At 37.0% G+C, this 27,093-nt stretch overlaps 1 protein-coding gene across 1 annotated transcript; it reads left to right on the top strand.

The window, feature by feature from the left end:
- The first annotated feature begins 389 nt into the window (after nucleotides 1–389).
- LOC149215201 (uncharacterized) lies at nucleotides 390–13,617 on the top strand. The gene is made up of 4 exons (XM_089389655.1): nucleotides 390–881; nucleotides 3,291–3,411; nucleotides 3,522–3,618; nucleotides 13,473–13,617. Exons 1-4 carry the CDS (start codon nucleotides 474–476, stop codon nucleotides 13,615–13,617), a joined length of 771 nt encoding a protein of 256 aa, XP_089245781.1. The 5' UTR covers nucleotides 390–473.
- The last annotated feature ends 13,476 nt before the right edge of the window (nucleotides 13,618–27,093 follow it).

Raw genomic sequence — 27,093 nt, 5'->3', positions numbered from 1 at the left:
AACCCCCAAAGCCGTGATTTGGTGCATCTTGAAGTAATAGCTCTTTCTGATGTGGTGCCGACGTAACAATCCCTCGACATAACAATCCCTCGAGCATTCTAAAACATAGAAATTTCGGTTTGAAGCTCTGTAAAGGGCTCTTCAAAATTTGACTTCCATTCTCTGATTTGCCTCGAGAGGCTAAGCTTGCAGAGGAGACAATCGAGGCAATGCCACAAGAGGCCGAGGTAACAAGCAACCTCAGCTTTTTGTCTTATGGTCTGTGAATTTATCCAAAAAGAGACTCAAGATAGGGATTTATAGTTATCTTTTGATCAAATTTAGTTACTAGATTGCATAGAAGTTGACTTTGGAATAATGGACCCTCAAATTAGACCATACAAGTGAGATCTTGCTTAGATGACCGCTTGAGATTGTTTAGCTATGAGACGGAAGCTTGTAATATTATTCTTAGGCTGGAGAAGCTGAGTAGCATGAAAGTGGTGGATATTAAGCTGAAGAGGCTGAAGAAGGCCGGGGAGTCTTCGTCCGTCTGTGCATTGGTCATCAAACGGGTTATGCGATGCTTCGGCAGGCGAGTGTGGCACAGGATCATGGTGACTTTGACGACATGCTCCATGAGAGCCCGTTTCAGTCCCTCCTCTGTTTCTTATCATCGCTTAAAGCGGAGCTTATCAGCCTCCGTCGTATCTGATATGAGAGATTTGGAAGCCTGCGAAATCGATTCCCGCGCGGGGGGCGGTTTTATGACCCCAGTTTCTGATTTTTATGTTACACCCAGCGGCGAATTGACTACTGCTTCTGATCCCGAAGCCGATGATACGGTGGTTTTGAAGATTGCCATGATGGGCGACAACGGGACAGGGAAAACGAGCTTCATGGTGTGTTTTCTCTACCTTTCAGATTTTTTTTGTCTCAACCCTAAAGATAGAATTTATTTATATCTATTTGATTTATTTAGCCAATATTCTTGGTTTCTCCGAGTTCATACCTCTGGAAATTGTATTTCATCCTCCTGCAATTAGATGTTACGGTGTACTGTAATTATTCGATGCTTGTCTAGGTTGATAATTTAAATCAGCAATCCCTATGCCTAAAGTTGCCATTATTGGAATATGTTAATGACCAGAGTACCAGAATTTTGGTCTCCAACACCCCCTGGACAATACCCATTGGATGAAGTGAGGGTTACTTGACAAATATGGCCGAACATTTCCTATGCGGTACATGTTTTCAGCGTTATTTTCGTCATAATGGTCCAAACCATAGTTACCAAATACGGCCGAATCACGGTTAAAAATACGAAAATTCTCCCGTACGATTCGAATATCGAATAGTTCGATAAAATTCGATCCGGTTCGTAACATACGTGCTTAGCGATTTGGGTGCATGTATGGTTCATTACCTAGCATAGTTAATGGCCGCGGTCTATTAACTAAAGAACAAATAGATTGCTGTGGTATGGCATGCTGCAGAAAAAAACAAAAATTGTTGCAGTATGGCACGCTGCAAATTAAAACAAAAATTGTTACAGTATGGCATGCAACAGAGAAAAACAAAAATTGTTGTGGTATGTCAAGCAGCAGAGACATACAAAAATTGTTGTGGTATGTCAAGCAGCAGAGACATACAAATGATTCACCCAGTGGATTGTTCATTAGCTAAACAAAAATAGATTGCTGCTGTATGGCATGCACGCATAGGAAAATAGAAATTGCTGCAACCCAGCTAAAAACATAAAAAACCGTTGCTTTATAGCATGCACAGAGCTAAAAACATAAAAATTAGGAGCCTTATGGGTTACTTAGATTTTATAGGTTAAATGAGTAATAACAGTTCCGATCAAAATTCCCAATCTCAAAGGTACGCTGTAGAGCTATGAGCATTGATGTTATTAAATCTTATTTTCTGGTTAGAACTGACAAAGAAGGAAATGGAAGTATTTAAATTAGAAAATTTCTTTTTTCAAAAATAAGCAATTGATTTTTTTATAAAATAAATTTGAATATTAATTTTCTAAATAGAGAAAGATTTTACATTAATGAATCTTTGAAATCAAAGAAAAAATATAAGTTCTTGAAAAGAGTATATCGTTTAAAGGGAAATGCATAGAACAATATTTTGTGGTTAGATTTTTCCTACTCATAGAGAAGAAAATGGAAGTATTTAAATTAGAAAATTTCTTTTTTCAAAGATGAGAGGTTGATTTTTCCATAAAATAAATTTGAATATTAATTTTCTAAATAAACAAGGATTTTATATTAATAAAATTTTGAAATCAAAGAAAGAATATAGGTTTTTGAAAAGAGTATATAGTTTGGAGGGAAATGCACAGAAAAAGAAATGGAAGTACCTAAATTAGAAAATTTCTTTAAGAATATAGCTCTTTGAAAATAGTATATAGTTTGGAGGGAAGAGGTGAGTGTAAATTCTTTTAGAGTAGATTAGGTTCTGAAATTTTTTTATTATATACAGTTATAAGTTATATAAAATTCAAAATAAATTAGAAAGAAAATAGCTATAAATATTTTAAAAATATATTATTTAAAAAATGTTTAAGTATATTATCGATTTTTTTTCGAATTGAAAATTTTTATTTCGAATTTTTATCGTATCGAATTCGAATCCGAATCGAATTCGAATTCGAATTTGGTAACTATGGTCCAAAAATATCGCCTTTCCCCAAATGCCTCTCATATTGCCATCGGTAAGCATTTGATTGTTTGTCAAACTCGATTCTGACTCTTATCATGTTTAGAACACGGTTGAGATTAAGGAATGCACAAGATGCTCTCCAACCCAGGTATTTTGGGGTGGGGATATAATGGTGCCTTACATTTAGATGTTCCATTTTGTGTAAATGGACACTAGTGTAGATTCATCTAAACCTGGGTTTCAAATGCATCTCGAAGCTACAAAAGACGAGAATTTGAGAATCGAGATATGCAACTTCGTGTTGCATTTCAGACCTGGGTTGATTCAAAAAGACCCCTGAGACATCATTCTGGCACCTAAAGCATCCAAGACTCTGTTTTTGTCTCAGAGATTTTCAAGATGCCATATGAAGCTGAACCAGAACAATGGCTGTTTCCTAACATTTTCAGAGACCATGAATGTTCTCTGAGTCAGGCGTCCATACATTGATATATAGTGGGAATCACACATTGCATTATGTAAGGATAGATTATTTGATTGAATTAAAAATTGGCTAAGCATAATGTTGGTCATCATTAAAATTCATTCCACTGCACAAACTCTACTAATAGATGCATTTGTTTTATTGAAATTAGGTAAAGTATGTATCTTCAGAGAGAAATGAGAAGTATGTTCAAACAGTGGGAATTTCTTGTAAGGACAAAGTTATCCGTATCAAAGGTGCTAAAATTGCGTTTAGCATTTGGGATTTTGGTGGTAATCTTGCCAACACTTTCTCTGATTTAATTGCATTAACACAAAGTTGCATGGCCCCTTTCTAATTTTGACATAATATTTTTTTACTCACTTCATTTCTTCTTTTTCAGGGCATCAGCAGTTCACAAACATTGTGCCAATTGCTTGTCAGGATGCTACAACCATCTTGATCATGTTCGATCTTACGAGAAGATCAACCCTCAACAGGTAATGTGTTCCTTGTAATATAGATATAAACAAAACATCTAAAGAAAAGTAATTGCACAATGATCCAGTCCAAGTAAATAAGGTTTTTCACAAACCAATTAACTCTTCTAGAAAAATCCAACAATTCCAATTTAATAACCTTATCGGCCTCTCTTTGCACCTTTTGGGACAATTACTAGTTATAACATATTTGCTTAAAAACTTGTTCCTTTGATGCCAAGAATTCCAAAATAACAAGAGTGGAGGTTGAATACTTAAATAAAATGCTAATAAACTATGCTTGTTTTCGTAATATTATTTTTAAAATAATAATAATTGTTCTCAGATTAATTATTTTCAATTAAATAATTAATTTATATTATATATTGTATAAATTTTTTTATTTTTTTTTTATTTTAAATTATTATTATTATTATTTTTTTAAATTAGATAGCTAAAATATAAAGATCGACTTTTAATGATTTTTTTTATTAGGCATCCCACATAAAAATCATGGTTCAATCTTCTCTACAAAGCAAGATTCAAAGGTCATACAAGACTGAAACATAAACCCATTGTAACCAGAATAGGCCAGGAAAGCTAAGACCCTTGAGACAATCACAACCATAACAACGCCATCCAAGATCATGCCACCAAAAGTATTGAAAAACCATCCACGCAGCTAAGCAAGCACATAGGCCTGTATTGCAAAAGACTCAAAACAACATAGCCATATCACAAGTGACCAAGACTATACATTATGTGCTGCAAATGACTCAAAACAACAAAACCATATCACATGTGACCAAGACTATACATTCATAAATATCAGGCACATAGGCCTGTATTGCAAAAGACACAAAACAAAACAACCATATCACATGTAAACAAGACTATACATTCATAAATATCAATTAACCCACCATGCATTGAAACAAACATGCATGCATGTCTAATGTAAATCCACTAATGACACAACCAAGACACATAAGACAAAGACAATACATCAAATAACCATCCGAACATAAAACAACTTTGAACCAACAATACCCTCAGCCTGAGACCAATTGCCATGAACGCCATCTAACATTGCCAACTCATTGCAACTCTAATCGTTATCTGAGGAGGAAATTGTAGCCAATGCTTGAGTGATTTAACCTGGGGGTCCAAGAGATCTTCACTATTAGACTTGTATAGAATGTGGCCCTCTACATGTGCCAGGCAGGAACCTATCTTATCCAAGCAAAACTTTTGTTTTTGAGCACATGATTAATATTCTCCAAGGAGGAGAAGACATTGTATTTCTTCACCTACTTATCTTTGAAAACTAAACCTAAAAAAGTTTTCATTTTCCAGTGTAGAGAAATAGAACTCAAATATTGTTTCTTCCTACCCCTGGTATGCCTATGGGTAGGAACCCACTTGGAAATATTCTCAAGGAGCTCTGAATAAGAATGGGATTGATGTCCAATCCAAACTCGAGTCTCTGACATCATAATTTCCTTTCTTGTCTCTGTTGGCACAACATTGAAGTAAGTGGCTACCGCATCCTTGACAAAAAGTTTGGCCCTGTTGGGTCCCTATAATACTAGTGATTACCCCATTACTATTGTAGTTGTATCCCTTATTAATATTGTTGTGCCCCTATTGTCCCCATATTGTTATTACTGTGCTCCATAGAATCCCTCTATTGTTATTTTTGTGGCTTTGTATTATTATTGTTAGGTCGGCTGGGTTATATTGTGACTCCTTAGACTCCTATATATAGAAAGGAGGTTTTTTCATTTGAATAATCAAAGAATTGCTCATTTATGTAATGTAAAGGAGGTTGCCCCCTTGAAGAGGTTGAATTCTAAGGAGTGGATCTCTATTTTCTATCTTTTTGTGAGCTGGTTTCATAACATTTGGTATCAGAGCTTTGGATTCTAGGGTTTCGCTGCTCCAAACAAGTCATTGTGGAATTTTCTCTATAATTTTTTTTTTGCGACGTTTCAGAAGCTAAAAAAAAACCCATTTGAGAAGAAATCACACTGAATCTCGTGTTCGAATTTCAGAGCTTTTCGCGCTATATTTGCGGAGATATGATCTAAGGAAGTTGGTCTTTTTTCAGACTCTTGAATTACATTCCAAACGGGTGACCTGAAGAAAACTGTCATAACTTTCTCTCTGAGTATCGGATTGAAATTTCGTAAAAAGGTACAGAAAGAGGACGGACTGCAGTTTCTTGTATATCTTTTTAAGATCCAAAGGTCGAAACAGTGACTCGTGGCACGTTGTACAAGTTCGCTCTACTGAACTAGTCTATAATTAGGTCATCTTGGGAGATTGTGCATAACTCTTCCTTGGAGAATCCAACTTGGATCAGACTGGTGGCATTGGAAAGAGGACATAGAGGGCGACTACAAGTCACAATTTCAGAATTGGATGATCTAAAATTGCAGAGATACATCAGATTCAATATCAAGCTTCTACAAAGTGAAAAAAGGTGTGTAGTATTTTTTTAAATTTTTGCATAAGCTCGGTTTAAAAAATTAGTTTGAATCGGTAATTGATGCCCCGAGGAAAGAAAATGCAAACACCTAGTAAACAACCTGAAAGCTCTAGCATGAATTATGAAGAAGAGGAAGAAATGTAACATGATATATCAAAATTACGAGACCAAGTGCAACAAGTGTCACTTGCACAAAAAAACAACAGAATCTAAGATGGATGGTTTAAGGAAAGATGTAGAAGCTAAGATAGATGGTTTAAAGAAAGGTGTAGAAGCTAAGATGGATTATTTAAAGAAAGATGTAGAAGCTAAGATGGATGGCATGGAAGCTAAGATGAATGGCATGGATGCTAAAATTGATGGCATGGATGATAAGATGGAAGAATTGAAGATAAATATGAATAAGTTGCTACAAGAAATGGTCACTAATGGTGAAAGGGTAGTAAAGGAAACTCATGATGAGAACAAAAGAAATGTTAATCATGATTCCATAGACTCTAATGTTGGATCGAAGACCCACCATATTCCAAAAATCGATATGAGGAAGTTTGATGGCAAGGATTCCGCAACATGGATATTACAGATGGAGCAATTTTTCGATCTCAATAATGTGCAAAACACACAAAAGGTACGTATTTCAACTTTATATTTGGAACCAAATCAGTTTGTATGGTATCAATGGCTTTGCTCTCGTAAACAAATTATCACTTGGGCAATTTTTACGGAAGAATTGACAGCACATTATGAAGATACAAAAAGCAACACTTTTTTTAGCCAATTGATAAGTCTCAAACAAAAGGGTTCAATAATGGAGCACATTGAGGAGTTTCAAAAATTGAACATAAGGGTAAAAAATATTCCAGAGGAGCATAGGATTGATGTGTTCATAGGGACTTTAAAGGATAATATCCAACATGATGTTCGCCTTTGGGAACCTGATTCATTAGAGAAGGCATTCAGGTTAGCAAGAAAAATGGAAAGCAAAATTATGGCAACCAGGAAGCATACCACTCACAACTATAAAGATGGAAGTGTTGTTGCCCCTAGTCTTCCACAACCTATAAGGTTGACACCACAAAAATTGGAAGAAAAAAGAGCAAAAGGGCTTTGTTACAGTTGTGATAACAAATACACTAAAGGTCATAAGTGTGCTGAGAAGAAATTATTCTACATAGATTGTGAAGAGGAAGAAGAAAAGGAGCAAGAAAGGTCAAAAGAAGAGGATATACTCTAGGAACAAAGCCTAGATAAAGAAAAAATGAATCCGACCATATCTTGTAATGCATTGGTGGGAATTACCACTCCTCAAACCATCAAGATAGAAGGACAAATCAAGAAGAAAAAGGTAATAGTGTTGATTGATTCAGGAAGTACCCACAATTTTATTCATTGTAAGGTAGCAAAAGAATTGAATTGCTTCTTATATCCAGCACCAAAGTGTCAAGTGATGGTTGCAAATGGAGGAACAATAAATTGCTCTGGAAAGTGCCATAATATCAAGCTATCCATGGGAGAATATGTATTGACTAGCCCAATGCTTTCCATTCCAATGGGAGGTGTTGATGTTGTACTAGGAGTCCAATGGCTACAATCCTTGGGTACAATAGCTTTTAATTTTCAAGAATTTCATGAAATTTTCTGTGGAAGGAAAGGAAGTTGAATTAAGGGGTATTGCAGGGAAACCGGGAAAGATAATCAGCTCTAACAACATGACAAAGCTTCTAAAAAAGGAACAAAGAGGTGTAATTGCACAATTATGTTCGCTAGATGTTTCCACATTGGAATCATCTATTTCTTCAGATCTCCAAAAAGTCTTGGACAATCATTCCAAGGTATTTGAGACTCCCAAAGGTCTCCCACCTATTCGTGATCATGATCATGCTATTCATCTGATTCCAGGAAGTGTTCCTCCAAACATCAGGCCGTACAATATCCCTATGCCCAAAAGAGTGAAATTGAACGTATGGTTGCAGAAATGCTAGAGGCTGGTATAATTCAACCGAGTCAAAGTTCTTTCTCTGCTCCAGTAGTATTGGTGCACAAGAAGGATGGATCATGGCGCATGTGTCCGGATTATAGGGAGCTCAACAAGCTCACTATTAAAGATAAGTTTCCCATTCCTGTCATTGATGAATTACTGGATGAATTGCATGGATCAATTTACTTCACCAAGTTGGATCTTCGTTCAGGATATCATCAAATCAGAATGAAGATTGAAGACATTCCGAAAACAACATTTAGAACTCATGAGGGTCATTATGAATTTTTGGTCATGCCTTTTGGCCTTACCAATGCACCTTCAACATTTCAAGGTTTGATGAATTCCATTTTCAAACCATTCCTTAGAAAATTTGTGTTAGTATTTTTTGATGATATACTAATCTACAGCAAGTCTTGGAAGGATCATGTTGAACATGTTGACAGGGTGCTACAACTATTGGAGGAGAAACAATTATATGCAAAAAGATCCAAATGTTTCTTTGGAGTACAAGAGGTGGAATATCTAGGTCATATTGTATCTCATGAAGGAGTTAAGGTAGACCCTAGCAAAATTAAAGCCATTAAGGAATGGAAAATCCCCACATCCATAAAGCATCTGCGAGGATTTCTCGGGTTGACAGGGTATTATCGCAAGTTTGTTAAGAATTATGGGAGAATAGTAGCACCTCTAACAACATTATTGAAGAAAGATGCATTTTCATGGACTTCAGAAGCAACAAAGGCCTTCGAACATCTTAAAGAGGCAATGTGCCAAGCACCGGTCTTAGCTACACCAGACTTCACAAAAACCTTTATTGTGGAATGTGATGCTTCAGGAAATGGAATTGGTGCTGTTTTAATGCAAGATGAAAGACCCATTGCTTTTGAAAGTCGTCCAATCAAGGGAAAGTTTTTACACAAAGCTATTTATGAGAAAGGAAATGTTGGCAATACTCCATGCACTTAAGAAATGGCGACCCTACCTAATGGGAAGACACTTCAAGGTAAAAACAGATCATGATAGCCTTAAATACTTTTTAGAACAAAGATTATCCTCTGAAGAGAAACAAAAGTGGGTCACAAAGATGTTGGGTTATGACTTTGAAATCATCTACAAAAAAGGGAAGCAAAATGTGGTGGCAGATGCACTCTCAAGAAAGGATGAGGATGTGGAAGCATTTTTGTGCGCCATTTCTATTATCCAACCAGATTGGATAAATGAAGCAAGGAGGAATGGAAGAATGACGAAGAAGTGTGGGCACTTATTTGAAAGTTACAACAAGATTCCAGTATGTCTGATACATTTAGCTGGAAAAATGATTCGTTATGGTACAAAGATCGCTTATACCTCTGTAAGAATTCCCAGCTAAAACAAAAGATTCTTATGGAATTGCACACTTCTCCCTTAGGAGGGCACTCAGGATTTTTAAAAACTTACCACAGGGTTAAGAAGGAATTTTTTTGGGATGGCCTTAAATCAGATATTCAAAAGTTTGTGGCGGAATGTTGCCAACAAATAAAGTTGAAACAATTAAGACACCAGGTCTATTACAACCTTTATCCATTCCAAGCCAACGTTGGGAGGAGGTTTCAATGGATTTTATCACAGGTTTACCCAAGTCTGAGGGAAAGAGTGTCATCATGGTGGTAGTTGACAGACTTACCAAGTATGCACACTTTTGTGCATTATCACATCCATTTAAAGCCAGTACAGTTTCTACTGCATTTATGGAAACAATTCAAAAGCTACATGGAAACCCAAAGATTATTGTAAGTGACAGAGATTCCATTTTCACTGGAAATTTTTGGACAAAATTATTTTCTTGTCTTGGTACTCAGTTAGCTCATAGCTCATCTTATCATCCTCAATCTGATGGGAAAACTGAGATAGTAAACAAATGTTTGGAAGGATATCTTCGTTGCTTTGTATCTGATAAACAGACACAATGGGTCAAATGGTTGCCTCTGGCTGAATGGTGGTATAACACTTCCTTCCATACAGCAACAAAAATGACCCATTTATGGCACTTTATGGATATCAACCACCATCCATCACATCATATTTAAGAGAAAATTCTAAGGTTCAAGCAGTGGAACATCACATCGAACATCAACAACAAGTCCTCCAACTCTTAAAGGATAACCTCGTGTTGGCACAAAATAGAATGAAACAACAGGTAGATCAACATCGCAGCGAAAGAAGTTTTGATGTAGGTGATTGGGTATTCCTACGACTACAACCATATAAGCAAATGTCCCTCAAGCAAGCTAAGAAGGATAATAAATTATCACCAAAGTATTATGGTCCGTACAAGGTGTTGCAAAAGATTGGTACTATGGCATACAAATTGGAGCTTCCTGCAACTTCTCGATTGCACCCAGTTTTCCATGTTTCATGTTTAAAGAAGGTTATAGGCGACAAGCTCGCAGTTCAAACAATATTGCCAGAACTTGACGAGGAAGGAAAAATTATATTGGAACCAAAAGCAGTCACAGAAACAAGAACTCGATAGCTACGAAATCGATCAATTTCGGAGTATCTTATCAAGTGGAAGAACCTATCCGCTGAAGATTCCACATGGGAGGATGAGAATTTTATACAGAAGCATCCAGAACTACTGAAGCGTTGAGGACAACACTTTTTTGAAGGAGAGGGGCATGTTGGGTCCCTATAATACTAGTGATTACCCCATTACTATTGTAGTTATATCCCTTATTAATATTGTTGTGCCCCTATTGTCCCCATATTGTTATTACTGTGCCCCATAGAATCCCTCTATTGTTATTTTTGTGGCTTAATATTATTATTGTTAGGTCTGCTGGGTTATATTGTGACTCTTTAGACTCCTATATATAGAAAGGAGGTTTTTTCATTTGAATCATCAAAGAATTGCTCATTTATGTAATGTAAAGGAGGTTTCCCCCTCGAAGAGGCTGAATTCTAAGGCGTGGATCTCTCTTTTCTATCTTTTTGTGAGCTGGTTTCATAACAGGCCCTCTATTGACCCTAAGAGGCATTGCCACCCCCCTTGTCTGCAACACATTCTCTCTCTAGGAGGCATCATTATAGCATGGGGGGATACTTTGGGCAACTACAATAAATTCGTCGACTTGTAAAATAACAAGAAAAAAGACTTGACAAACCACATTGAAAACATGGCCATAAACCCACTAAGACATCACCAAACCTCCAAACAAATGGTTCAAACACCACAAAAATGGTTTGAAAGAAAATTGAAGACTCACCACCCTCGACAAATGACCCATTATCCAACACCATGAACACCGAATAGACACAAATATAACACAAGACCCCAAACATTGTACACAGACAAGGAAACACAACCAACTACTAAGTATCCCTTCACATATAAAAACCCTCGAGTTCTTGTGATAGCCAACACTTCTTGCCTCAGGATACCACAAAGACTTAGATGTTGCAAGTGAATACACCAATGTACATGGATGGACCTTTGACCTCCAACTTCTGTAGAGAATAGACCTTCGCCTTAGAAATATTAAAGACCCACAAAACAAATAACCCAGGACTCAACTAAGAAATTTTAAAACCCACAAAACAAGTAACCCATGACCGAAAACTAGAAATTCACACAAGATAAAGTGAGTAGTAGCCTCAAAGCCCAACATTGAGCCCAAATCCTCCTAGACAAATGCAATCCCCTATTCCATTAGAGCTCCACAAAAACAGACCTCCACGCCATACTTTTAGACTCACCCCCACCTTAGAACAATCAATTAGCCAACAAAGAGAGGTCCAGGTCCAACCCTCATGTCCACACCAACATACTCCTACTATCCCCATATCCTTTAATTTGACTTCCATACAAAGACTAAGCCACATGTACACATGTATGTAATTATGATCATGTTCATGTTGCACCTCTCCAAACATTAAATTCACAGAACAATTGGGAAGTGGTGGGCACAAGCCAACATCTATGTATTTTCAAGTATTAACATCCCATCAAGAAACATTTTCAAAAATATTTAAAAAATATATTAAATATCCTTAATTTCACATCCTTCAACATTTTTTTTTGAAATTAAACAAAATTATAAGTTTGGAATAAATGACTCATCCCCCTTCATAGGGGTTTGTGCCTTTTTTTCCACTATTAAGTTCTATTGAGGCTAGGTCCTAGTCAATTTAAATATGAGATGGAAGAAGGATTTAGGTAATAACATTTTATATTGTCATTCAAACACAAAAATTAAATTCTTATTCTATTGAGCCTAGATATGAGTAAATTTAAATATGAGATGGAAGAAGGATCTAGGTAATAACATTTTGGGTTGTCACTTAAATACATAAATAAATCTTATAAAATATATATCTATATATATATATATGTATATATATATATATATATGTATATATATATATATATGTATATATATATATATATACATATATATACATATATATACATATATACATATATATATATATACATATATACATATATATATATATACATATACATATATATACATATACATATACATATACATATACATATACATATACATATACATATACATATATGTTAAATTGTGTTTTTTTCGTAAGCTCGGCAATACCTTTCTTTTCTATTAATCATATATAAGGTAGGTAACAAAATTATGTCCAATGGCCTCAACCTGTCTGAAGGAAACCAACTTTGTTGGTCACCGATCAACACCATATGCCATCCAAAACATAAACATTTTGAGTGTATCCATCCAGACTAAATTAGTTACTGTGTCTACAATATGTTTAAACATACTATTGTCAATGTAAATGCTATCCGACCAGATCATTGTAACAAAACAACAACAAAAAATGATAACTTCCTAACTTCCCAACATTCAATCATCTGACGCTTCTATGGGAGTCGGGTCCTTAGCACTCAACCTTGGCATTTTGTTCTACAACAGGCTTTGAATTTGTTTTTCCATGGGGCCAAGGCAGACATTTTGGTGGTACTGTTGCACCTGTACTTCCTAGATCTCCAGTTGAATATATTTTAAGCTAGGCCCCTCTTGTTGGGTTTGCGGCGGATCCTCCAAATTTCTTGTAGCTGTCATTGATTTTCCCAATAAGTTCTTCATAACCTAGTAGATTTGGATTGTCTGTTTGAAGAGAGTATGTCTACCTTGGGTGTGTCTCGGGTCGAAAAGCAAGGGTTCCCAATCCTCCGCTGGAAGCGATTTTGCCGCAACCTTGGCTTTCAATTCCGCCTCCCATGACGAAATTAGGGACTTGACCTATGCTAGAGTTCCCCCACTATAGGCATGCATGAGGTTTTGCATATTTTCCTCCCTTGTTTTCCTGCCCCTCTTCCGTCGGGTCTTACCGGTTGAGGCCAATGACGTTTTCCCTTTACTATTGTTATGTTTACAGTTACGGCGACGCCCTCTTTTCCCCGAACCCTCTTCTTCCTTCACCATCTTTCCCTCGATCAGAGTTTCCTTCAACCACGGGAACTCCCAGGATCATTCCTTGTCCTGGAGCAGAAGTGTCAGAGTTACAAGGAGAAGAAGATTAGATAGACCTGAAAGAGTAATGTATGCAGAAAAGTTAAAACCAAACCAAATGTTAGTGTTTCCATCCATTCATTCCCTATGGAGCGCAGTTACAGTGTCATGTTTCCTAGTCTGAGGAGTGAAAACCAATTTCCCCCCAACCCCTTCATCAATTGCCTTCATCCTCTCTATACCCAGACTTAGGTGAATTCCCTCCCTCTCACTCACTATTCTCCCTTGGGTCCAGCTAGACCTCTGGCTCCATGGATTAAGCCCTGCCATGATCGAATTGACAGACTCACAGGTGTTGGGACACTCAGGCATTGGGATACATGCGACAAACCAAACCCTAACTGAATTGACAGACCCGCCGGTGTTTGGTGAGCTAGGCTCACCATTCATGCTCCTCTGGACCTTAAAATTACCAGAAAACCTGATCTTGACAGGATTGACAGACATGTTGGTAAAGGGTGTGCTCAGGTTTGATTGCATTCTCTCCCGTCGACTTTTCAATCTACCCCAACCCAGCGAGGCCTTTGGCTCCAAGAATTTAACCACACTGTTGTAGAACTGACAATCACACGGGTATTAGGATCCCCTGAATCCCCCTTCATGCCTCACTGGGCCAAAGGTTTGTCAGGAGACGAAACAATGGCCAAATAGTCAGGCATACTGGTTTTAAAGGGCCACGACTGGCCATTCCTAGCTCGCTGGACCAGAAGATTACCTAATGACCAGACAATAACAGATTGAAAAATCATACAGTTAATATGAACCCTGGACTCCCCATCCTTTCGTCTCTGGCCCATAATTTTTTCGGGTGACCGCAAGCTCTCAGAACTGTCTTGGTCATGTCCATGTCCCAGACACCTAGGTTTGACGAATGTAGGGGAAAAATTTACAACCTGCGTGCCAAGAAACCTAAAGCCTCCATGCATGCCCCTTTGAGCCAACAAATTGCCATATAGATTGAAATTAAAATGTCGGACATCAACAACAGTGAATTGAACTAAATTCTACCAAAAACATGTGGAACCATCACCAATCTTTGCCAATCCAACCTCCTTTCTTGCAACATAATCTCCATATCTATAACAAGCAGAGTCTGAAATACATATTAGTGTCCCTGTCTAGTTGAAGCTATGTTGGTGTCGATCTCTCCTTCCGCAGGCAAATTCCACCGCCCTGCTACCAGTCTCGACTCCCGCGGGCAAGCTCCTCCACAGACCGTGCATGCAAACAATGACGACCCTCACCACCTTTCTCACTTGTATTCCTCCTTCCTTTGTCATTTGTCTTCCCAATGCAGCTGCCACTTGTGGCCATCCTCTCCATGTTTTTATTACCATGCGCATGTGGGGTCGTTGGGTGGGCCGCCCACCTACCCTGTCCTCCATCCTCTTACACATGTCAATGATCCACATGGGGATCTCCTATCCCATCACACCCCGATCGAGGTATAAATTGTATTTTTTATTAAAAAATATTAATATTATAATAAAATTAAAATTAAAAAGTTGAAATATTAGAAAATTAATATAAAATTGTATTATATATTAAAGAAATTTTATTTTTAAGAATATATTGTTTCGTTTTGTTATTATTAGTCTTTTCCAAAGCAAGACTACAACAATTGATTTGCTTTGACTATTTATTAGTTGAATTTTGATTATTACATTCTCTAATGTTTCACTAATGTGATATATATATATATATATGTATATGAAAAACAAATTTGTAATCATTTCATATGTTCATATTTTGAAGGTCTTATTTCTATTTTCATGAAAATTGCATTAAACAATAATGAAATAATCCTTTTTAGCCAAATTCTATATCACCTAGTTTTGTGTAACCCCAAGGAATCGAGAACTTTGTTAATGTAACAATTTTTCAGTTCTATGTGAGTAAATAAAAACACAATCACATAATCACAAATCCTAGGCTAACTTAAACAAAGAAAATAATTGAAGTTATCATTCTTGTTTTCAAGATTATGAACCATGATAGCATTATGAACCATGATATGGAGTATTACAATATTTTGGTTTTCAATGTTGTTGTGATTCTCATTTCAAGTTTTTTTTTTCGATAACCTATAAAACAACGTAATATTATCCATGGATCGATTAAGTTACACAACATCATGGAGTATTACAATATTTTGGTTTTCAATGTTGTTGTGATTCTCATTTCAAGTTTTTTTTTTTCGATAACCTATAAAACAACGTAATATTATCCATGGATCGATTAAGTTACACAACCAGACATTTGTTAATAATAAATTCTCGTTCGTGTCCAGAATACCAATTTTGTGCTGCAGTATTTATGGTTTGCCTATTAGCATTCAATTGTAGGAATTCAAGGCAGGGTCTTCTAGTTTGATTCAATGCCGCCGCCTGTTGGGATTCTGGTGATTCCATATCCATGGAGTGTTCAGCTGGGCATTTTCTCTGTTTCCTTGCAAATTATGAGCTGGTGGTTTGTGAATAAGTCAACCATTGTTGGTCTGATTCATTTCCTGGTCAGTCGGGCATTCCTCGGGTGCCAATGCAGAGTGTTGCTTGACGTGAGTGCAGGTGGGGCGTGTGGATGTGGGTACTTCGGAAGAAATAAGAATATAGGGGATGTAGCTGCCATCGTTCAGCTATACAGAAATGGCACCGGATGCGGCGCCAGCTACATGGTAACCATCATCATCCAGTTTCAAAACTATTTTATTATAACTGCTACAAATTCTACGATAGATACCCACCTTCATTATTGATTTTTGAACCTTGATAAATCTTGATGAATTTGAATATTTATTGAGACATACTCATATGGATGAAATCGTAGGTAAGATGCAAGAATAAATATCTCTCCAAAAGCGACGGAGTCTTATGTACTTCATGTCAGGGTCAACGGTAAATGTTATTTTCAATATTATAGCAAAGTTAATGCCCTCTGACATGGTCGCTCGATAGCTTTGTTTTTTATTTTTCTATAGTCATCACTGCGCGTCGTGTTATATTTGGGTATCGAGCCGCCATGTCAGGCCGCATTAACTTTGCCTTAAGGTTGGATATAGGAATCGCCCAACACTCTATACCTGTAAATTTAATAATAAAAAAATGAAAAAAAGTTAACAATCATTTCTGGCGGTGTTGAAAAACAATGTAAATTTACTGTCGTTTTTTTGTTTTTTGTTTTTTATTTTGTTTCTTTTTTTAATTTAATTATTTTGGTTTTTTATACCATCATATCATATATCATAGATTTTATTTCATTATTATTTTGCTTTTTAATTTTGTATCCTCTCCGCATTTAAGAACATTCCAAAGACTCCTCCATATGAGCAAGGAAATTTGTGTTTATAAGTCACCATATAATTGTACTTTTATATTGTTTTTTTAATTGCAAAAGATCAAAGTAATCTTCCTCGAACAAAAAGATTTAAGAGAAACCATATACACATCATTTAAATACGATTTTATACCATTTTTAAAAATATTATTAAATAGAAAATACAATATATTATTATTATTAGTACATATTTGTATATTGATGATAAAAATAATTTTTGAGTATGATTTAAGATTATTTTTGGTGGATTAAGTGTTAGATTTTCTGTAAAATAAGGAAATAGGTTAATTATCCAAGACTCAAAAATATTGGGTAGAAGTAAAGATACTGGCTATTACGCAACACTTGGTTATATCTTATTATTGATTTGTTAGAAAAATATACACATTTTTTTTGAAATTTACAATAATCGTTGCATAAGATTATTAGCGAGTAATTTTTTTTTTTTTTTCCTTTTGATTAATTCTATTAAATTTATATAGAAAAGATTGTATTCCGATATCTAAAATCAACTATTTTATTAGCAATTACAAACTATATCAACAATTTTATTAGCAATTAAAAACTATATCAACTATTTTATATATATATAATTTGAAATCAAATTATATATATAATTTGAAATCAAATTATATATATATATATATATATATATATATATATATATATATATAATTTTTTTAATTTTTTAAAATAAATATTTTGATATTTATTTTAAATTATTGCATCAATCATTTAATTTTTTTTTAACACTTTACTTTGTATTAAAAATTTATCGAATTAAAAGTTTTATAAATATTTTAAAATGTCAAAATTATTTATAATTTCACCAATTTATTGAAATTTTTATATTGGTATTCTTACTTAACTCATTCAACTTTATAATGCAAATTGTGCTCAAAACATATCATTTCAACCAATCGTTCAATTTAATACACTAAGCATGTGCTCCAATAACTTGGTTTTGGTTTTGGAGGTGAGTTGAATGAACATTGATAGTCACTCACAACGATCGTGATTCTCTTTGATGCAGTTGCCAGTCATTATTTAATGCCCTCTCCATGATTTGTTTAATGTCTACGCCATAAATAATAAATTCTATCTTCTCATGGTTCGTAATTGTTTGTCTTGTCTTTAGCTTTCTCTTCAACTTTTCAGCATATTCGTCTTCTCATAGTTGGTAATTGTTTGTCGTCTCTGTCACAAGAACTATGGATCCTTGAGGCACATGAGCTGTCTCCACCTAGCTAAGGGTCTTCCACAGAGAAACCCTCCCAGTGGTGTTTGTGAGGGATGTGTGATGGGTAAGCATCACCGAGAGTCCTTTCCAAAGGACAACTAAAGGCAAGCCTCTAAGCCCCTTGGTTAACACATTCGGCCTTCTTTCTAGGGTGAGTAAGCGAACTCTCGACTAAAAGGAGAGGCCCGGTAGGGTGAGGGTGAGCCTGCCGAACTCTCGACCCCCGGGCCGCCATCGCCCTTACTTCTTCATAGGGGCGGAGCCACTCACTATTCCGATGGTGAGGACCGGAGGGGCTCGACTGTCAAGGACCCTTTAGGGGGCTCGACTGATAAGGACCTTTAGGTACTCGACCATAAGGGAGAGGAGAGGAGAGGGGTCACTCACTATTCATATGGTGAGGGTCCTCGATCCAGTGGGATGGGAGTGGATCCAGCGGGAGTGGACCCGTCTCCATCTCCTCTCCTTATCAGTCGAGCCCCCTCTCCTTATTAATCGAGTGTGCTAACGCACCCTAAAGGGTCCTCTCCCTATGGTCGAGCGCCTCCGGTCCTGAGTGAGTGGATCCAGTTCGGTTCAGAGAGAGAAGGACCGGTAGGGGCTCACCATTCCGATGGTGAGGATCGGATCCATATCAGTGGACCCGTATCCATCCTCTCCTCTCCTCTCCCTAATGGTCGAGCCCCCTAAAGGGTCCTCTCCTTAACAGTCGAGCCTGCTTACGCATCCTTATCAGTCGAGCCCCCTCCGGGTCCTCATAGCTGTAAAGATAGAAAATCCAGGCAGTAAACCTAACCAGGGAAGGCACTAAACCAGATCGATGAGAGATGCCCTTCCGTCTCCAATCGAGAGAGTGCAGAGGCCAATCATATATTATATATGTCATTATGGTTTCTCATTTCTTTCTTCCAGTCATGATGCGCTTTAAGGCTCAACCATATGCCCCACCACCCCATAAGCATCTTAGCTTGGCGGAGGTTTTGATGCGTAATGACATATATAATTCATTCATGCATAATGACATAGAGAATATATGCTTTGGCGGAGGTTTTCACAGATTTACCTCCTATTATAGCATTTTAAGGACCCTTTAGGGTGTGTTAGCACACTCGACTAATAAGGAGAGGGGGCTCGACTGATAAGGAGAGGAGGCGGAGGTTTTCACATATTTCGATGGCGGCCTTAACAGTTGAGCCTGCTTACGCATCCTTATCAGTCGAGCCCCCTGTCGGGTCCTTGCACTAGGAAGCGCAAGCCCCTCCGGGACCTTGTCGTCATTATTTCATTTCCGCACTCACTTGGTCGCTGTTTGAATCTAGCCTCTTGCCAAATTATGGCTCCCCTCCCTTGTAATCCTGGCCTGGCTTCAGCAATAGCGGGGCAGCACTCCATCTCTATCCTAGGGTGAAAGGGCAGTAATCCAAGTAAGGATAAGGTCAATCCCGTCCGTACAAGAGAAGGCATATGGCATATAAATGAAGCGATGGGTCTAGGTCTAAGGTAAGGGATCAATCCATCATCTGTTCCTTCTAAAAGAAGTGAAATAGCAGTACTGCTGACTAAGCTAAGCGATTAATTCATGCAAGTGTAAAAGGCTACAGGTGTAGGTCTTCCGGTGGATAGGTCGTATGGTAATCCTCAGTAATAATAAGATATCCAGTCGCCGTATTAGTTGCTGTGCCATGGGATAGATGATATGGTTGCCGCTATGTGTTTTGTATGGTAGGTGCTCTCGGGGCGGGGTCTCGTAAGGGGTGGTTTCCTCAGTCAGGCGAGTGGCTTTCGCCCTGTAGCTTTTCTAATGGTGTTTGTTCCAACCAACGTCAATCTGTCATATCTGGCCAGTGTTCGGTTTGTCATTTCAAGTGTGCCCGTGAAAATGACGGCCTATCTTTTTTGGGGGCCACCCTATCTTTTTTGAAACAGCGTGCTCCGTTATCGGGTCCGTATCTGCTACATGAATGAGTTTCTGAACAATAGTGGCATTTGCTCTCATCCCTAGGGCGTTTCTTTTTATGTGTGTTATGGGGTGAAGTCCTCTTAATGGCATTGGAGCGAGTTGTGTGAGGTAGTAGTGCCTGGTAGGGTTTCTATTGTCCGGGCTCCGGTCACTGCCTATATATGTGTTCCCTGTGGTTCTTTCCCTCCTTATGTGATGTATGTGCTAATGCTCAAATAGGTGTAGCTGCGGATTTGATGAGACAGACAAGCTAAAAGGTTCTCCACGGGTCGACCAGGCAGGCATGTAGTTAGATCCGAAGTAGGCGCTTCTAGAGCGGCCATAGGTCCGTAACGTACTGGTAAACAAGCCACCATACCCAGTCCATATAGCTAACCCAACGAATCCAGTCATATAATCCAGCAGCCGGTAGTCCCAGGTATGCGGTGACCTACCTCCCTATCCTACAGTTCCAGTCATCAGGTCAAGCCAACAGGTCTGGCCAACGGTTGTTCTAGTCAGCGATTATCTACCGTAAGCCCAAAAGCCCATGCGGGTTAACTTCTTGTTATTCCAACGGCTAGCATTCCACCTTCGATCCTTCACTCTGAATCTCCCCAAGCATACTACTGAACACCCCTAACAATCTACACCGGAGGCACTATAATGATGGCCTACCAGATGTCGCACTATAACTTGATCTCTTACCCTTCGCAAACCCATAACCTCCTGTTATCCCGCGTTTTGGGTGGAAATAATAGCAAGTCCTTTATCAAGCCAAAAGACAAGCTGCTATTGGTTCTGGCTATCGATTACTACCAGCTCTGGATCATGCATTCCAGCCTGGAAAAGACCATGGCATTAGGGAGCAAGCATTCCATCAATGTACCAGCGGAGCCATGACCGAAACCATACATGTAGTCATTAGCGCTAGATCTTACCTACATTGAATGAAACAAAGAAGAGGGCCTTTTCCCCTCTGAGGTCTGCCGCATCACTTGATGGAACCTAATTTCTTTCTGAATCAAAGACAAAATCTTCTCTCTTTTTGGTTTTTGGCCAACTCCCTACGCCTTATGGCTGCTATTATTGCCTGGATTCACCTCGATCGAACATGACTGAAATAGGCGGCGAAAAAGGACAAATGGTAGGTGCTCCTGAATTTGCTTTCCGAAATTGTGACAAATGGTAGGTGCTCCTAACATCAACGGTACGGAACATACTAGCGTGTTCCATATCGCGAAACAAGAGTTCAATGGATGGTAGGTGCTCATGCGGCTGACCATTTGAGAAATGAGTAGGTGGTGCTTCGGAGCTGGACCAGTGAGCTATTAGCTATCTTGAAAGGATGACTGCCCGAGCCTACCTTCTGGTTGTCATTGCCCGAGAACTACCTTACAGGACTATCTCCGACCCTGGTGGGGACACGCCCGAAACGAGGTGTACTATGAGGTGTACTAAGGGGTTGTTTCACTTTGGGTTTTCTATCTCTTTTTGTTCCCCTAACCGGACCATAGTGGAATGGGTAACAAATGTTAGGTGCTCGTGACAGCGACGGGGGTACGGATTGATACGTTCCATATCGATCGAGCATTCCTGGAATAGGCGTCAAATGGCAGATGCTAGTTACCGTGGATAAGACTATGAATTCAGGCTGGTGACTCATAGTCCATTCCGTCGCAAAGTGGCTTCTTCGGCTTTTGTCTCTCAAGCGTCCTAGTATACTAAGAACTAGTTCACCTGTGTCGGTTTGAGGCTCGGGTTACTACGCCCTCCCAATGCTTCGTTTTTTCTGGAAGTTGAACCTTGAATGCCAGATTCACTTTTCTGTCGATTCATTCAATCACGAGATGGGCCTGTTGGGTGGGAGATCCTATGGGTCAAAGGTGTCCCTGCCAAGGCTTTTAGTGCTCTTCTGCGTCCTGATCCCTGCAGGCATGTGCATCCTCCCATGCATCCAATGATTCTTCTCGGCATTTCCATTGGGCCCCATCCATCGGGACCACACCCAAAATGAGGTGCACTACACCAGATTTCACTTGGGTTTGTCCATATCTTTGGTCCACCCTCCCCAATGAATTCATTCTGTAGTAAAATGAATGATCTTCATGCAAAATCAGAATTGTTGTATACCTCTTTTTTCACCCCATTCTGCTTACTCCAGTAAGCCAATAGCTTACTCAAGTATGGAAGTGATAACCTTGTCTTATCTGGTCGGGCTCTCAAGAATATCTCAATCGACTCTATCAAGCCACCATTCTCTGGTAGGCGTATCAATGTGTGTGGGCCCGGGCTCCGCAGGACACCAGAAGCACTTCATTTATATTCCAGCCTACTATCCTAGCGAAGGTGAAGGTGAAGGTAAGGCGAGGTATGACTGGCTTTCCTTCCTAACCCACCCCTCTAATAATACTGGCTCTGGTATGTGGACTCATCCTGCTCTCTCCAACTCCTCAACATAAATGGGATAAGCTACTCAACATTTCCTCTATCAATTTCCCTCGCTCCTCTCGAGGTATATCGACGTATATAATAAGCATTGCTGTCAAGCCTAAAAGCACGACACCCGTGCGTGTTGCATTCACCACCCGTATGGGGTCATTCCATGCAGCACATCCCGCCCCTATTTGTTTTTGGGTCCCGGTTGGGCCACCCACCCAATAAGCCACCTGCATAAGTATAAGGGGAAAAGATATAGCTTTTAGCACCTTGCTCTCTATGCTTGACCTATAAATTCCTGTCTGTCTGTATTCTTCCCATCCTATTGGTAAAACATCCCTGCCTGCTTGAATCAAACCGTAGAAAACTCTATATTTAGACTCCTTCCTCCAACCCTCGTTTCCAATCCAGCCAGCGAAGTGTACAGAACTAGTAGAAAGAGGAACCGGAATCGGGATACCAATGAAAGAGGAAATCGGGAAAGACTCCTCCCTCAACGCACCTCGATGACCCCCCACTCCGAATCGGAAACCTGAGAACAGGATACCGGGATAACCGGACCAACCGGGCCCCCCTCCCCGTATCCAGACCTTACTGATTAGCTCTCTTGCTTTATAACCTCACGGACCCTTTCACCAGCCCGCTTTATCCATTAAGCCTCCTATTCATTCCGCACACCTGCCCACAACGGGAAACACAAGCAGCGGGTGGGCGGACTACAGACATGTACACGGCGGAGCAAGCTTCCATTGATCAGATGAATTTGATATTATTTCTTTGGCTTACGAGTTGGCTGGCCGGTAAGGAGCGGCCAAAGGAAACTGCTTAGGCTTCTGAGGGACGACCAAGCAAGCCACTTAGTATAAAAATGAAATTGATTGAACACATAGTTTTGGATTAGGCGGTACAACAGAAGGAGAACTGCCATCCGGATAGTCGTTCCCACCGCGGCACAGGACACCAGCAAGGGGGAAACCAAAAGAGCCCCGACTGAGACTCGCATAACCAGTGCTCACAGTTTTGGTTGGTCATTCAAGTATTGCTAATGGTTGTTCATATAGCCTAGTTGTTTCTATCCCCGCTTAGTTATATTGCAAATCCCCCGGTGACATATTGATTGAGGCAGGTGCTGCTAAAGGCAGGTGCAATAAGGGAGGTGTTATATTATAGGGGCGAGGGTCGATGAAACATTATGTCTCTCAATGATGTTTCTCAATTAGGGAGGGATATGAATACCGCTAAAAATAATTACCCACATTATGTGGCATTAGGTGAGGTGGGCGCAGTATAGGAAAGCAAGTGAGAGTAGTGAGGGGCATGCCTTACCCCACCAGCCAGATAGGCATAAGACCGCCCATCTAGCTTTCTCTTCAATTTTTCAATAGAAATGCATATTCGTACGAAAAAACTTAGCCTAATCAATATGGAAAAATTAATGCTACAAATAGTGATTTAATGCCAATATGTACAACCAAAGATTTTATGGTACAACAAACCACATATTTTGTGGTACAATGTAATAATTGTAAAATAAGAGGTGAACCAATCAAAATTGAAATAAATATATTTAAACATCATAAAAAAATCATAAAATTCAATTTCTACTGGTTAACTATGGACAAAGGTGCACTTTTTTTTGGTCAAAACAACTTAATAGTTGGTTAGACAGAAAATTGAACACAATATATAATACCTGCATCAGATATAGTTGAAGCTAAATATAATAACTCGACCATACAAAGTTGTAGCTGGAATTAGAAAGATTTGTTTTGACAAACCCAGGGCTCCTATCTCAACTAAAGGGAGTTGTTTAATTTGGTAGGGTATTATTTATCTATAATAATATAATATAGATATTAGGGATGTGAGTTAGAAGAGTTTATAGATATTGGAAAATAAAAAAGGTTTTTCATAAAAATAGTTTTTCATAAAAATAGAAGATATGTATTAAAAATATGTATTGAAAACGGTTTTAATAAAATATTTTTATTTTAATTTAGATATTATAGGAGGAGGCCAACCATGTTAAAATATTTAGTGAATTATAAATATTTTGTAAATATTTAGAATAGAAAAAATGTGAAGAGTTAGAATACCACTAGAAATGAACTTCTGGAAGATGAAACAAAACATGAGCTTTAGTTAATCAAATGGAATGAAGTTTTGGAATTATTCCTTTATCCAATAATATTGGACCTCCTCTTAACTTCATATTTGTTCCATTCTTTATTGCACTGTCTCTTTGTATTTCTGTCATATTCTCTATAGATCTGTCTCTCTCTCATATATATAGATGACCCTAAGATCTAGAAATACCTAATCTACGTTCCCTTACCTAAAAATCCGTAACAAACACACCCTATCTCTCCTGTCTTAAACATTAATTTAAATTTACATAAATTTATCTACCGAGTTAAAGTATATATTCACCTAAATTTAATAAATAGATATCATTGTCATAAATAAATTTAATAAATTTAAATTTAAATTTACTTCCCTATTCTACGCGTGTATTCATATAATTTTGAAGTGTGTTTCACCTAAATTTAAGAAATTTAAATTTAATAAATAAATACATATCTTTGTCATAAATAAATTTAATAAATTTAAATTTAAATTTACTTTCCTATTCTAAGTGTGTATTCATATAATTTTTATAAATACGCGGTAAGCCTTCTTATGGATTTAGATATAGTATATTTGCACACTCAGATCTTAATACTTTGTGATCCAATATTTTCCAAAAGGACATTAAAAATCTTATCTACTATGTGAGTTTTGTCTTTAGCTTTTTAGAAGGCATATTTGTACCCAAAAATAAATATGTATAACTAAAAATTTTATGGTACAACAAACCACTGATTTTGTGGTATAATGTGATCATTGTAAAATAAGAAGTGAACCAATCAAAATTGAAATAAATATATTAAACATTATAAAAAAATAATAAAAGTCGACTTTTAATATTTAACCATGGACAAAGGTGCAATTTTTTTAGTCAAAAAAAATTAATAGTTAGTCAAATACAAAACTGAACACAATATATATTGCCTAGCAAGATATAATAATGGAAATATTTTGGTCTCTTTTTATTTCAAATTTGATAATGTATTTTGGACATTGATGTTTATTTTTTATATACAATATTTATTTTGATAAAAATATTAACAAATTGAAATAAATATATTAATATATTATAAAAATTAATAAAATTCAATTTCTAATGTTTAACCATGGAGAAAGGTGAAATATTTTTTGGTGAAAGAAAATTAATAGTTACTCAAATACAAAACTCAACACAATATATACTTCGCGCCGCAAATGTAATAATGGAAATATTTTGGTCTCTTTTTATTTTAGGTTTGATAATGTATTTTGGACATTGACGTTTGTTTTTTTATACAAAACTCAACACAATATATACTTCGTGCCGCAAATGTAATAATGGAAATATTTTGGTCTCTTTTTATTTTAGGTTTGATAATGTATTTTGGACATTGACGTTTGTTTTTTTATACAATATTTATTTTGGTATGGATATGAACTATCTTTTGTTGCAATATGTTTAAGATAAGTTTGATACAATATTTATTTTGGTATGGATATGAACTATCTTTTGTTGCAATATGTTTAAGATAAGTTTGTGCAATATCTTTTGGTCTCTTTTTATTTTAGGTTTGATAATGTATATCTTTTGTGCAATATGTTTAAGATAAGTTTGTTGGTAAGTTTGGAAAGTTACAAAATAGTCCTTGTATTAATTTCTTAGCTAGTTTTTTTTCATTTAAAGAAATTGCATTTTAATATTTGAAATAATTTTAAAATATAAGTATTTTTAAAATTTATTTTATGTGTATTTTTAAATTATTGTTATTTATATTTGATCATAAATTTGTTAGAAAAATATACACTTACAAGAGTTGGTGCATAAAATTATTAACTAGTAAATTTTGTTTCTTTTGACTAATTATATTTAATTTATAAAGAAAGATTGTATTCTAGATCAATTCTAATAATGATATTTGTTTTAGTAGCTTTTAAAAAATATAATAATAGTTGTATATATTTACTAGCCAATTTTTTTTGAATAAATAAATTTAATAGAAATGATTGTATATAACTCTTCTATTTCATATTAAATGTTGTTTAATAGAATTCATTTGTTCGGGAATGTTTACATGTTGCTCACTGGGATTCAAGCTTTTAATATTAGTATGAGATTAAAGTCTTTTGAATAATGTATATTGTTAGACTCTTGAATTAAATGCTTTTGTAATTACTTGGTTCAAGCTAATAGTTAAGTAATATATTTTTGCAAATTTTTGTGGGAGGGACTATGTTGTTATGCAACACTTGTTATAATATTTATTATATATAAAAATTAATTGAATGTAGTTAGAGTGGTTGAGAGAAATGTTGTTGTCAATTGTACTCAAATTTATATCCTATATGTGACATGTTTGACCTTATAATGTACATATCTTTGTAATGGCTTAAGTCTTGTCCTCTACGAGTCCCTTGATTTACCTCTTTCTC

The sequence above is a fragment of the Pinus tabuliformis genome, chromosome 1_1, assembly GCF_031772625.1.
Source record: "Pinus tabuliformis cultivar Carrire ecotype Pingquan chromosome 1_1, CPIR1, whole genome shotgun sequence".
Lineage (NCBI taxonomy): Eukaryota > Viridiplantae > Streptophyta > Pinopsida > Pinales > Pinaceae > Pinus > Pinus tabuliformis.
This window is presented reverse-complemented; position numbering and strand designations above follow the sequence as displayed.